Source organism: Triticum dicoccoides, chromosome 4B, assembly GCF_002162155.2.
Source record: "Triticum dicoccoides isolate Atlit2015 ecotype Zavitan chromosome 4B, WEW_v2.0, whole genome shotgun sequence".
NCBI classification, from domain to species: Eukaryota; Viridiplantae; Streptophyta; class Magnoliopsida; order Poales; family Poaceae; genus Triticum; species Triticum dicoccoides.
The window spans coordinates 477,979,302-477,991,594 of NC_041387.1; the positions used below are offsets into that span (position 1 = coordinate 477,979,302).

The 12,293-nt window shown below is 43.9% G+C and overlaps 1 protein-coding gene across 2 annotated transcripts; it reads right to left on the reverse strand.

Moving 5' to 3' along the window:
- Positions 1-3,085: 3,085 nt before the first annotated feature.
- LOC119290979 (V-type proton ATPase subunit a3-like) lies at positions 3,086-10,403 on the reverse strand. 2 transcript variants are annotated; one of them, XM_037569663.1, is made up of 18 exons: positions 10,115-10,403; positions 9,580-9,624; positions 9,239-9,361; positions 9,046-9,153; positions 7,916-8,023; positions 7,659-7,832; positions 7,339-7,476; positions 6,683-6,790; positions 6,424-6,531; positions 6,161-6,309; positions 5,350-5,503; positions 5,006-5,166; positions 4,715-4,921; positions 4,442-4,625; positions 4,267-4,350; positions 3,972-4,174; positions 3,796-3,855; positions 3,086-3,617 (listed from the first exon to the last, which is right to left on the reverse strand). In XM_037569663.1, exons 1-18 carry the CDS (start codon positions 10,259-10,261, stop codon positions 3,413-3,415), a joined length of 2,466 nt encoding a protein of 821 aa, XP_037425560.1. In that variant the 5' UTR covers positions 10,262-10,403; the 3' UTR covers positions 3,086-3,412. The 2 variants fall into 2 exon arrangements, with proteins under 2 accessions (XP_037425560.1, XP_037425559.1); XM_037569662.1 differs by having other exon boundaries at positions 4,442-4,643.
- Positions 10,404-12,293: the final 1,890 nt, after the last annotated feature.

Here is a 12,293-nt window from a genome sequence, read left to right on the forward strand (position 1 = left end):
GGGGGTAACCGTCAAGTGATATGATCGTCGAGTGGATTGCACTCGACGTACTCGACTGGTGTTCTCCTGTTGACTCTTGGTATTTTTATATTCTGGGGTAGTGACCTTGGGTAGGATGTATAGGACAGGCCTATGACCCTACCCCAGGTCGGTATCCTCATCCGAGAGGCCAATAGCCTGTGCCATGGCCGCCTCGTATCGAGCCTCCTCTTCCTCCACCGCCTCCATCCTGCGCCGCTCGTCCTCCTCGCTCTCCCGATAGACCACCGCAAGGGCCGCCTAGTAGGCGTCCTCTACCGCCTGGTCCTCCTCGCGGACGACGAGCAGGGGCGGCGGCAGGCTGTGGTCGACCTCGCGCACGCCGCGTCGCCTCACCTCCTCGTGCTTGAAGGCGAACCACCTCGCCCAGTTGGGCAAGTCGGTTGCGTAGGCGGGGTCGCGGCGCTGCTCCGGCGTCAGCAGGGCCCGCTGGCGCCGCACCTCCTCCGCGTACGCCCTAACCGACCGCGGCACTGCCGGCACTGGGATCCTCTCCGGATCTAGGTGCCAGTCGTGCGGCAGGGTGGCGTCGGGGTACGGGAGAGGCATGCGGTGCTGCCAGTGCCACTCCGCCTGGTGCACTGGCATGTTCACGCGCTGCCTCTGCCGGCGAGCCTGCGCCGGCGGAGGCGGGAGGAACTCCAGGGGGAAAGGGATGGCGGGGGCCTTGCCCTTGGCCTTGCTGCTGCTGGCGCTGGAGAAGAGACCCATCTCGCTATGGTGGTGGTGGCTAGGGTTTGCCAACGACGGGGAGCAGAGCTTGCTAGATGTGGACGGCGATTTGGATGAGGACGGCCCTGCCGCACGGTCGGCTTAAAAAAGGACGACCGCCGTCGCTGACGCGTGGGCCCGAGGTCATAAATTAAGCTGACCAGATTGGTCGCGGACGGTTGGACGACCACCAGGTGGAGACGCAGCGGACACCGAGAAGGCGCGCGTGGCGTCCGTTCCGCTTCCGCGCCGACGCATTTGGGACGCAAATGCGTCGGCACGGACGCAAAGCGGACACGATTTGCGTTTGTGTCGGCGCGTTGGGCCTCCATTTTTGTCTGCGCTGACCCAAACGGACACGGCGGACGAAATGGATCGCCCCATTGAAGTTGCTCTTATTGACCAACATGGAGTTCTATTATGGACCAACATGGGTAATATGTAGGAAAACTGCAAGGAGTGAACATTAAATGTGTCAATATTTCTTGCAGATCTTGTTATACTTAACATCTTTACATAAACAAATATACCCTTGATCAATCAACAATTAGGATCGAACTATCCTCATATCTCACAAGGTATAAGTGGAAGCGTCTTAAAGTTCCTCTAAAATGGTACTGTACTCTGAAAACACCTCCTAATAAAGCCTTCTTTTGTATGATCTCCAGACAAATGTATAAAGAGTACTAGTAGTAGTAGGCCCTGTGATCTCCAGACAAACACCTATAGGTAATTTTAGAGAAGTTTCTTTTGAAGTAGATACCTGTAGACTAAATATGACCCGTCATAATCGAGAGTGGATTTTTGAAACCCGGGTGTATTGGAAGAACTTATTTTAGATACTTTAAAAATCACATTTAAAGTTTCAAAAATCCAAAAAAAATTCTACGTAATCATACCGATGTATATTATAGATGTGTAAAGTTTGGTGATGAAATAAGTAAACATGTGAGGTATACAAAAATGACAAAATGGTGATTTCCAAATAGTGAATAATACATGCACTATTCATCTTTTCAAATCATGATTTTGTCATTTTTGTGCAACTCACATGGTCATTTATTTCAGCATAAAAATTTATACATGTGTAATATATATCGATATAAACGTGTTGATTTATTTTACTAATTTTTTGAAACTTAAAAAAAGCATTTTGGCACTAATCAAAATATAGGGCTCCTAATGTACCCGTCCTCCAAAGTGACTTTTTGCCTAATAATCTAGCTTCCGCGATATACAATGAATTGCTCGCTATTTGAGTCGTTAATTTATCTACTCCCTCCGATCCATGTTAATTATCACTGACTTAGTACTGACTCCGTTCTAAAATAAGTATCTCAACTTTCTATCCAAATTGTGGAGTAAATGTTCTTCCAGATGTTTTTTTCAAGAACACACAAGATGTGCGTCTTCTGTATTAAGATCGGGAGGGCGGATTCAGAGGGCGAATTCGCTCGCCGTAACAACGGATTCGATGGTCGCAATCCTGTCGAACACACGGTTGTTCCTCTCCAACCAGAGCATTCTGAAGGTACAGCAGACCAACGAGTTGAGCTCCTTGCGATCAGCAGAAACAGCCGCGCTTAGCGGAGGCCACCAGTGTATGCTCTCATCATCTGCCTACGGGGTGAACCTGTGTAGTCTCCACGGCAGAAGCACCGAGAACCACACCTGACGGGCGAAAGAGCAACCGAGCAGGAGGTGGTTCACAGACTCAAAGTCCTGGCAACAGAGCATGCAGTGCGGCGGGTGTTGTAAGTTGCGTTTAGCGAGCCTGGCTGCCGTCCAAAGGCGATTGTGCGACGCTAGCCAGACAAATGTTTTGATCTCTAGCGGCGCCCAAGATGACCACAAATCTGCTGTAATCGAATAGAACTCATGACCAAGGAAGAAAGCCGCGGTTCTTCTAGATGTAGTACTCCCTTCATTTACTTATAGAAGGCCGCAAACTCAAATTACAAGTACAGTAACAAGATAAAAATCAATGTATTCTTAGGAAGTGAGCTTATCGTCTCATTTATCGGGTTAATTAATAATGCACATGCAAACTACTCCACGGCATGAGGGAGAAAATAGTTGAGTGTCATTATCATCATGCATACGAGTAGCATGCGAGTAGTTAAACCACACGTAGCCATTACGAGACAATGTCATCAATTTTTGTCAATGTCATCAATTTTTGTCTTTAGAGGCGCTGACATCAGATGGTAGTGTAGCCAGCTTTTTTTTTTTGTCTACCAACTCCTGTAATCTATTCCGAAATGCAATGCTTTTTGCATGGTCTCGAGGAAAAAAATTGATGATACTTTATAAGACGATAAAGTGAGGCCAAGAATAACCACAATGGAAATAACCTTTTATTACATGCTTATTTATGTCCAGAATGCACATCACCCAAACGGCAACCACGAGTGCACAACTCGTTATTAGCATCACACCGAAATAAGGGTGATGCCACTAGAGTTTTGCTGCCAAACGTCCACAAAAAAATTCCTACCCTTCGTGTAATACACATCTAAAGAAAAATGATGCTGCACCTCCCTTGCTCGAACAAGGGGCTGGGGTTTTATGATTGATCCGTGACAAACAATGATTGTTCTGGCAACAAGGCCACCCGCAAGACATTACAGAGACTACAATAGATACAAGAATTTGGACGAGCTCACTCTTCGTCCTCACTGATTAGAGCAAACGAGAATGGTGCGAACTTGTAACCATCACCCTCATAGAACTTGTTCTGGAACTCCACCCAATGGAGCCTCAAGGCGTGAAGGAATGCACTTAGGGTCTCCATAACAAGCAACACACCGACAGTGGCGCAGATGAAGACAACGACACCAATAGCGAGGATAAAAATATTGTTGTACCTACAAAAGTGCACAAAGCATGATGAAGATGATCCTGTTGATCATTAACCTGGATTTTCCCAAGATTTTGGCTGCTATTCTGAATTACTCTATTATTCCGAAGCCAATGAAAAGTAAGCTGAGAGAGAGAGAGAGAGAGAGGGAGGGAGAGAGAGGGGGAGAGAGAGAGATTGCTAACCCCAGCGTCAGAAGGAGAACTTTATCATAGAACACAGTGGACAACTCCGAGTGTGCAAGACTGCAAGGAGAAATGTTAGTTGCTCGTTAGTAACTAGTGGAGGTGTGATTAAAAATTGTCGTATGCAAAACTGAGATGATGAAATGGTTTGAATGGTTCTTATGGTCCAGCAGTACCTGAGAGCCCAGAGACGAAGATATGAAGCGGTATTTGAGACTGCACCAAGAACAAACTCAATTGTATGGATCAGCTGGTGAACAAATATTTCACTGAACTCGAACTCCTCATGGTGGTTTGATTCTTCATTATGCTCCCCCAACTCTGCTACAACTGATTCATCTGCACCCTCAAGCATGGCGTACTGATGTCCTTGATGCCTCTGATGAATATCAAACTTATAAAATCAGCACAGAAGTAAATATGAACTGTAGAAACAGCAACAGAAATTCCAGGTTACTATATTAGACATACTCGCTCATGTTCCCATTTCAAGAAAAATGGCTTTGGAATCAGCATCCAGGGAACAGATACCAGAGCAAGCAGAAGCAAAACTTGCTGTATAAGAAAGAGTGTTAGTTGTTTAGTTTATAGTAAGAATGAACTTTCAAAACTTTATAGTGAGAACACAACAATGACAAATATAGACCTGTAAAGTTTTCTGGCCAGGAAATAACTGGTTCTCTCCCATGTCATCTGTGGGGCTAAGGAACATATATATCATAACATGGTACAGATCTGCTTTTGACCCTGTGCACCACTTAATGATGATAAGCATGGATAGGTAGCCAAACAAGCTGTTCAAGAAGATCAGCTGGGGAACAAACTGGTACCTGTTACAAAACTGGTACCTGTTACACGAGCTACAAAAGGATGGGCTGCCTCTTCAAATTAGGATTTTTAGATGAAGGGGTACACTTACCAGACATTAACACTGTTCCTGAAGAATTTCGCATTGAAGTAACTCATAAAAATTCCAAGGTTCATTTGTGACACTCCAAGAAGAATTGACATTTTCATCTTCAGTGAGTTGAGAAATGGCAGCTCACTTCGACTACCATGCCACACAGGGTCCACGCCGAACGGGTAAGTATCCCTTACCTTGATTAACCCTTCAGTAGTAGAATCACTAATAACAAAAAAAGGATTAGCAAAAAGTAATGCATAAAATCTGCCTTTATACAAAGATAAAATTAGGTTTCTTTGATCTTACCTACAAGAAGAATCGCGGCATGCATAGGCTGATTTAGCAAAAAGTTCAAATGGAATGGAGAAAAACTCATTGTATATTAATCCTGTGTAGATTGAGAAAATTGACATCATCATAATTATGTAGCGGCCTCCAAACATCATCTCCATTATGTCTCCAAGTTTCTGTATTTCAATTCAGACATAAGAGTATAAGACACAGCTTACTTCGGGAACTTTCAGAACATAAATATGCTAGACTCTTTGGAATCAGTACTATTTGTTCCAAAAGAGGGGCTGTTGGCTTGCAGCAATAGTGTAATACAGACACGTATAGGTTTAGCAAAATGTAGAAGACGAGGAGCAAACCTGTGAAGCGAATTTCTTCTCTCGGATAATCAGATAGAGTGTTGCAAGTAATATGCAAATTCCATGACCCCAATCTCCAAACATGACAGCAAATAAGAAAGGAAAAGTGATAATAGTGTATACACCAGGATTTGCTTCTTGATACTTAGCTACCCTGTATCAGACGAAATACAAAGTTAGCATTTTCATATTCATACACTTGACTCGAACCCCAAGTAACACAAACACCCCTTATTCACCATTTCTCAAACAAGCAATGTTTAACTCAATGGAAATGTGTTATTGAGATTCCACAAACCGATAAGCTGCAGAAATTTCCATTACAAGGTAATACACATTTGAAAACAAGTAGCTAACGTTCTTTTGATGAATATGCATTGTGATTTTAAAGTGGTAGACACAGTCAAATGAAAAAAAAAATGAAGACGGGAAGTGTTTATGGCTAGAGAGACAAGTAGCTTGAGGCATGCTTTCACATATACTCCCTCCGTCCCAAAATAAGTGTCTCAAGCTTAGTACTCCCTCCGTCCGAAAATACTTGTCATCAAAATGTTTAAAAAAGGATGTATCTAGAACTAATATACATCTAGATACATCCCCTTCTATTCATTTTGATGACAAGTATTTCCGGACGGAGGGAGTACAACTTTGTACTGAAGTTGAGACACTTATTTTGGGACAGAGGGAGTACAATACAACAAAAAAGAAGAGGAAATAGGCGTTTTCTCAAATGCACAAGGATAAACAAGAGACTAATAAAATAGCAAATCAAGTATAGAATAGTAAAGAAGATCGAATTCTGAGAACATACCCATATGCGTCAACAATTTCCTGGAAGGCTGAGGTAAATTTGTTTGTCTGGAAATATGTTGGAGGAGACTCTTTTGTGTTAAGAACCTGAAAAATCGAGCCAACTTGGGATTTGCTCTCAAGAGTAGCACGCTGAAGTGCATCCTGAATCTGAAAATATACACTATAAATCATAAATCATGCAGACCACAAACAGAAACCAAAGAATCAGGGTGGACAAATACATAAGAAGGCATCAGGGGTTAAGGAGACAAACTTTATTACCTGATTAGTTGCGAAAACTGGACTCCAGCCCTCACCAACTAAGCATTTCTTCGTCACATCAACGCTCAACATGTTTAGAGTGTGGTAAATTGATTTTTCCTTTTTTGCCTGAAAGATTTCAGTGCCAATTAGCAAATAATGATGGAACCGTGAAAACCATAACTCCACCGCACACCATCTACAGTAACAACCAAAGTACACAGAACTCAAACTCTTGAGTAGAGCTTATAAAATGCCGAGATAAGCAATACAAACTCACCAGATGGTTCCAATGCTCAAACTCTGATGCAATAGTTTTGAGTATACTGTCACGATGAGCTAATCCCATGTCAATTGTTGCCTTTAACTCTGATATCTTTCCAGATACCTGCGTGATTGCAAGTATTTCAGTACATGTTTATATACATAAGAATAACAAGGCAAAGATTTCCTCATGACATCCACCTTATGTTCAAAAAACGATGCAACAACATCAAATCATTTTGCAGTAGCCACCAACAACAAAATAAGATTAGAAGGAGCCAAACAATGTACTCCGTCCGTCCCGAAATACTTGTCGGAGGAATGGATGTATCTAGACATATTTTAGTTTTAGATACATCCATTTTTATGCATTTCTCCGACGAGTATTTCCGGACGGAGGGAGTACATAATGCATAGTCATTTAATTAGATTTTTTTAATCTGGCATTGGAATGACATCAACGCAGTAGCAGAAGAACAGGAGATTAAGCAAGCTCATATCACATGCAAAGCACAGTATCTCCTACACACAACCATTCTTAACTACTAACTTCCTCACTAGAAGTGCTACATCGCAAGGTTCACGGATTTAAGCCAAAATACAAATATCCAAAAGAACACAAAAAAAAAATCAATGAAGAATGTGAGAAAATAAATATTGCCAACTGCTGACCTCCTGAACAGTATGCGTTTGTTTAGCAAGGTCTTCAGGAAAAGGGTAACGGTTTGCGCGAAAAGCATCACATATCTTTAGAATTTTGGCCTTTGCCCTCTCCCCAGAGTAGAATACGACAAATGTATTTTTGTACACCTGCATTGCCATGTAAAAGGTGTCAGATAAGTGTGTTTTGAATATAATAATGAGTGTAACTTCAGAACTAAAGAAGCACTGGACAGTAAATCCATAATACCCATAGGAAATACTGTCAACATGTTAAGTTGTATCACTCAGAGGGGAGGGATACTGACTTTTGCAAGTAACAAAGAAACTACCTTTTCTCCGGATTGCGGATCAGTGACAGGTTCATCAACAGACTCTTGTCTGAGCAAAATGTTGCCCCTCGTGGCACGGAATAAGATACGTTCAAAAGCCATGGCCTTTTCCTTTGGCACAAGACCACTCAAAGAGCCAAGTTTCACTTGTTTCGATGCATCTGTTAACATATCCTATAAATTCGACCAACAAGATATCAGTAAGAGAAAATAGAACAGGGCGAGGCAGGATGCTGTTTCTGAAACAATATTTTCACCTGTTCCAGCAGAGGACTCTCCAGGGAAGTCTCACCAGACTGATTTGCTTCCATTTGCCTGTGTTGTGCTGCAGCGCTTCTTTGAGCTGAATAGAAAAACTCACCAGCCTGAAAGTTAAAAGGAAATTTAGGAAAAGCACTACCATAGTACTCCCTCCGTCCGAAAATACTTGTCATCAAAATGGATAAAAAGGGAAGAATCTAGAACTAAAATATGTCTAGATACATCTCCTTTTATCCATTTTGATGACAAGTATTTCCGGACAGAGGGAGTACCATATATGGCGACAACGGGAAGTTGGGTACAATTTTGCATGTTCATATTTAAGAGGATGTGTGACAGTATTGTCAGCCCTCACCCCACCCCAACACCCACACACCATATATGGTTTAGCTAACAGTTTATCTCTCAAGCTTCCCATGTGATACATGTCAAGCATTGTTTCTCAGCATGGCAAAAAAGATACTACTGCCCATTCAAATACTAGTCTTGGGACCTTACTATCTTAACGCATAAATCAAGAGTGATTAGCTTAAAACATTTATGACACATCTAATCCCATAAGATAAATCTTGGAAGTAATTCAAGCTGAGGTGACGATAGACATCTCTACTCCAATAGAAGACTCGGTGATGATGGTGTGTGTCATCCGTCATTTCTGACCATCTGATGTGTGTCTAACACATACTCCCTCTGTAAAATAATATAAGAGCGTGTGTCATCCGTCACTAAAGTAGTGATCTAAACACTCTTATATTAGTTTACGGAGGGAGTACAAGGTAAGATGTGGCCTTTTTGCAAAAAGGACCCTACCACTCTGCTCCATATTTACAGAAATCCCCTTAAGTCTCTCCAGACCAGCTCCACCCGTCGCCCACTTCATCCAAACAGATAAGAGGAATAAATTGGGGTAAAACGTAACATAATTTTATTGTATATGTTACCAAAACTAGGGTGATTTTTATTCAAGTTTGTGAACATGTATCAGTCTATTTTGGATCCATTGCGACGCACGGGCACTTTGCTACTAGCAGATATGTGTAGAACTGATACAACATGCGTACATGCCGCAATATATGCATGTGCGTTCAAGAATAATTACTATAATGACAAGGCTAGGTAGCTATACCTTTTGAAGAACAGTACTGTACTCCAGCAGCTCATTGTGGGCCCGTTGTAATTTTTCATCGTTTGCATTTACTTCAGTAAGTTCAGCTTCCAGTTCTCCAAGCTTTACCTGTTCCACGGGAAGTGTTAAAAAAGATCAACTTTTAAGATTTATGAGTTGCACATGATAAGCAGTATCTCACTGATTGGCATACCTCCATGTCATCAAAATCCAGAGGAGTTTCGGTTGATTGCATAGGAGAAACTAGTATTCCAGCTTTCGACATTTGTTCCTTAAAAAATCGCAGCTTGCGGGCCATTTCAGCACACCTTTTGATCTGCACAAGGAGTAGGCAGAGCAACAGATACAGTGAAAATAACCACATTAGATGGGGATTTATAGTCTTGTGAGGACATTATATATATGAACGCCGACCAAGCATGGTATGATTAAAGCAAACCGATAAACTGCTATGATAAACTTTCAAGAGGATAGTCCAGACCTATCAAAATGTAACTTAAGAAATATGTGTTTACATAAACGAGCAAAAAGTACCTGGGCAGCATAGGTGCGTTGAAACGGGCTCTTGTCTGCGTTGAGCTGAGGATATTAAAAATAAACGTTAGATTAACAGCAAAGGAATCAGCCAAAAATCAAAAGCTGCACATAGCGCATAGAACAGTTCCCAAGCATGAAAATGCACCGCGAGTTCCATTATCTAAGAATCATGTGCACTTGCATATTAATAGCAAGGCAAATAATTCCCTACTAAAGAGCAGAGCCCTGCTAACTACCAATCATGGGTCACGGCAATGCAAAACCAACAGATCACAATTCCGATGGATACGTGTAGTAATAATAATATAGTACTGGTACTAAACAGCGAATAATTACGCCGCACAAAAGTCTTAGTTGCCAAATTCGCAATGTCATCTGTGACCCCCTGCCAATTGCAAGGGAATCGCGAGCACGGAACCCTAGCGAGGAGCGACCAGCTCAGATCGGCACATCGGGGCGGGCACCATCCAGATCCTCCACCGAAACAAGCCAGGCAGCTAAAATCGACGGCGGGGGCACACGGGGAACTCACGTCTTTGAACTGGATGAGGCCCAGATCGCCGAGGTGGGAGACGGCGAGGTGCGCGGACTCGGTGGGGATGATGACCTGCAGGAGCTGCATCGCCTCCGACCGCATCAGATCCATGGAGGGGCAGCAGCCCCCTCCGCTGCGCGCCATGGCGTGCAGGCCCGGTACGGGCGATTGCTCCTCTTCCTGCTCCTCTCCGGCGGAGGTGGGCAGGCGAGCAGTACGGCCCCGATCGGCTTCGCGTCGTGCGGAGCAGGGAGGGGGCGAGGGGAGGATGAGACAGGCCGGCTCCTGTCGACCATGTGCTATTATGCGGAGACGTGGCTGGGCGGGGAGGGACCGATACGCGCAGGGCCCAGATGTCAGAGGGCGGCGGAGGCGGTTTTGTGCTGTGATTTTTTGCTTTTCGGGAAACCAGTTTGCGTTTGTGATTGGAAGAGTTCGTGGCTGTCAGAAGGATCTGGATGTGTTTTTTTGGTGTGAAGGATCTGGATTTCGACGGGGAGGGAGGAGTGTGAGGCTGGTAGGTGGGGTCGATCAACGTGTCGTGTCGGTCCAGTCCTGATCTCCGATCGGTGAGGGAGGATGGCACGTAGAGGCAGCTCGGTCGATCGGATCGTAAACTCTTCTAGTTTTCCCGCTTTCCAATGAACATCTCCAGCCGCGTCTCCAATGGGCCTTTCCAGATTCATTTTTTAGCGTTGGTGCCGAAATAACGATCTAGTCACGCTCTCAGGCGCCCAATTTTCGTCGGTTAGGCCCAAAACTGGCGCCGGCGGAACCAGGCCGAACCAAGCGCTGGGGCGCCGGGGCAATCTTTTTGGCGCGAAAGAACGGCGGGTCCGCCGAGTCAGCGACCCCCGCGCCTCGTCGTCCTCATCGTCTCGGTTTCCCGCGGGAAATCAATGCCAAGGCTGCCGCAGGTCAGGTTTTCATTGATTCCTCACGGGCGACGCAGTGCGGCAACGCGTCCCCTCCTTGAGGACAGCGACGGCGAGGCGCCGCCACCGACCAAACCAGTCCGCCAGGACGACCCCGGGCAAGGGTCCAGCAGGGACGGCCGTGTGAAGAAGGAGAAGGAGGACGACAACGGCGGCGACGCCGCCTTCAGCAAGTTCTTCGACCTGTAGGCGGCCAGGCAACAGGCCTTTGTTTTCTTCTTTTAGTAGATTTTATGTTTTTCATATGTGAAAAAATCATGGAAGGCATAAATATCGACGAATCTATGTCATGTTTGCCAAATTTTGCCCGAATGTCTTTTTAAAAATATGTACAAACAGGGAGTTTGGGGGCGACTTGGGGGTGGCGGCTGGGAACCGATCGCCCCAAGCCGAAAATATATCGCCGGTTCGCCCTTAAGAGACGATTTTTTTCTAGCCCTCGGGGGCGAACGGCTGGAGATGCTCTGGGAGCCTCTTTCTTTCAAGAGCGGAGAGCGAAGGTCGGTTTTATTTTTCTGGAAGTACTCCCTCGGTCCCTTCATTCACAAATTAAGATGTTTTAGATATCTTCCCTCAAAAGGAAAAAAAATGTTTTGGGTATCTTGATATGAACAACATACGAACTAAAATAAATGAACAAAACAAAGTACAATGTATCTATATACATCTAATTTAAAATAAGGTAACATCTTACATTTATAAACGAGGAAGTAGGTGGGTTATAGACTCTCTCTTTCTTTTGTTGGGGTCATAGATTCTTGCGGACTCCCGTATGCCTGAACAATGTCCTATGCAAAAGAACAATACAGTCTTGGGAACTTCTAACTGGTACCTTTAGCATCGGTTGGTGTTTGTGGCGCCTAAGCAGCTCCTGCTATGGGTCGGTCCATCACGAGGCACATAAGCAAATCCACCGCCAGCGGACACCTACGCGCACCCTTCGTTCAATGGTTGTCCGGTCCTGGTTGACTGGTCAAAAGTTGACTTTGGAAAAAAATTGTGAATGTAAAAAATGTTCACGGATTTTAAAAATCACAAAAAAAATTAAAAAAAGTTCATGAATTTTTAAAAACAAGTTCATGAAATTTCAAAAAAAGTACATTGAAATTGAAAAAACGTTCATTGATTTTGAAAAATGTTCATTGACTTCGAAAAAAGTTCATTAATTTGAAAGAACGTTCATTGATTTTGAGAAATGTTCATGAAATTTTAAAAAATTCATCAATTTGATAAAAGTCCAT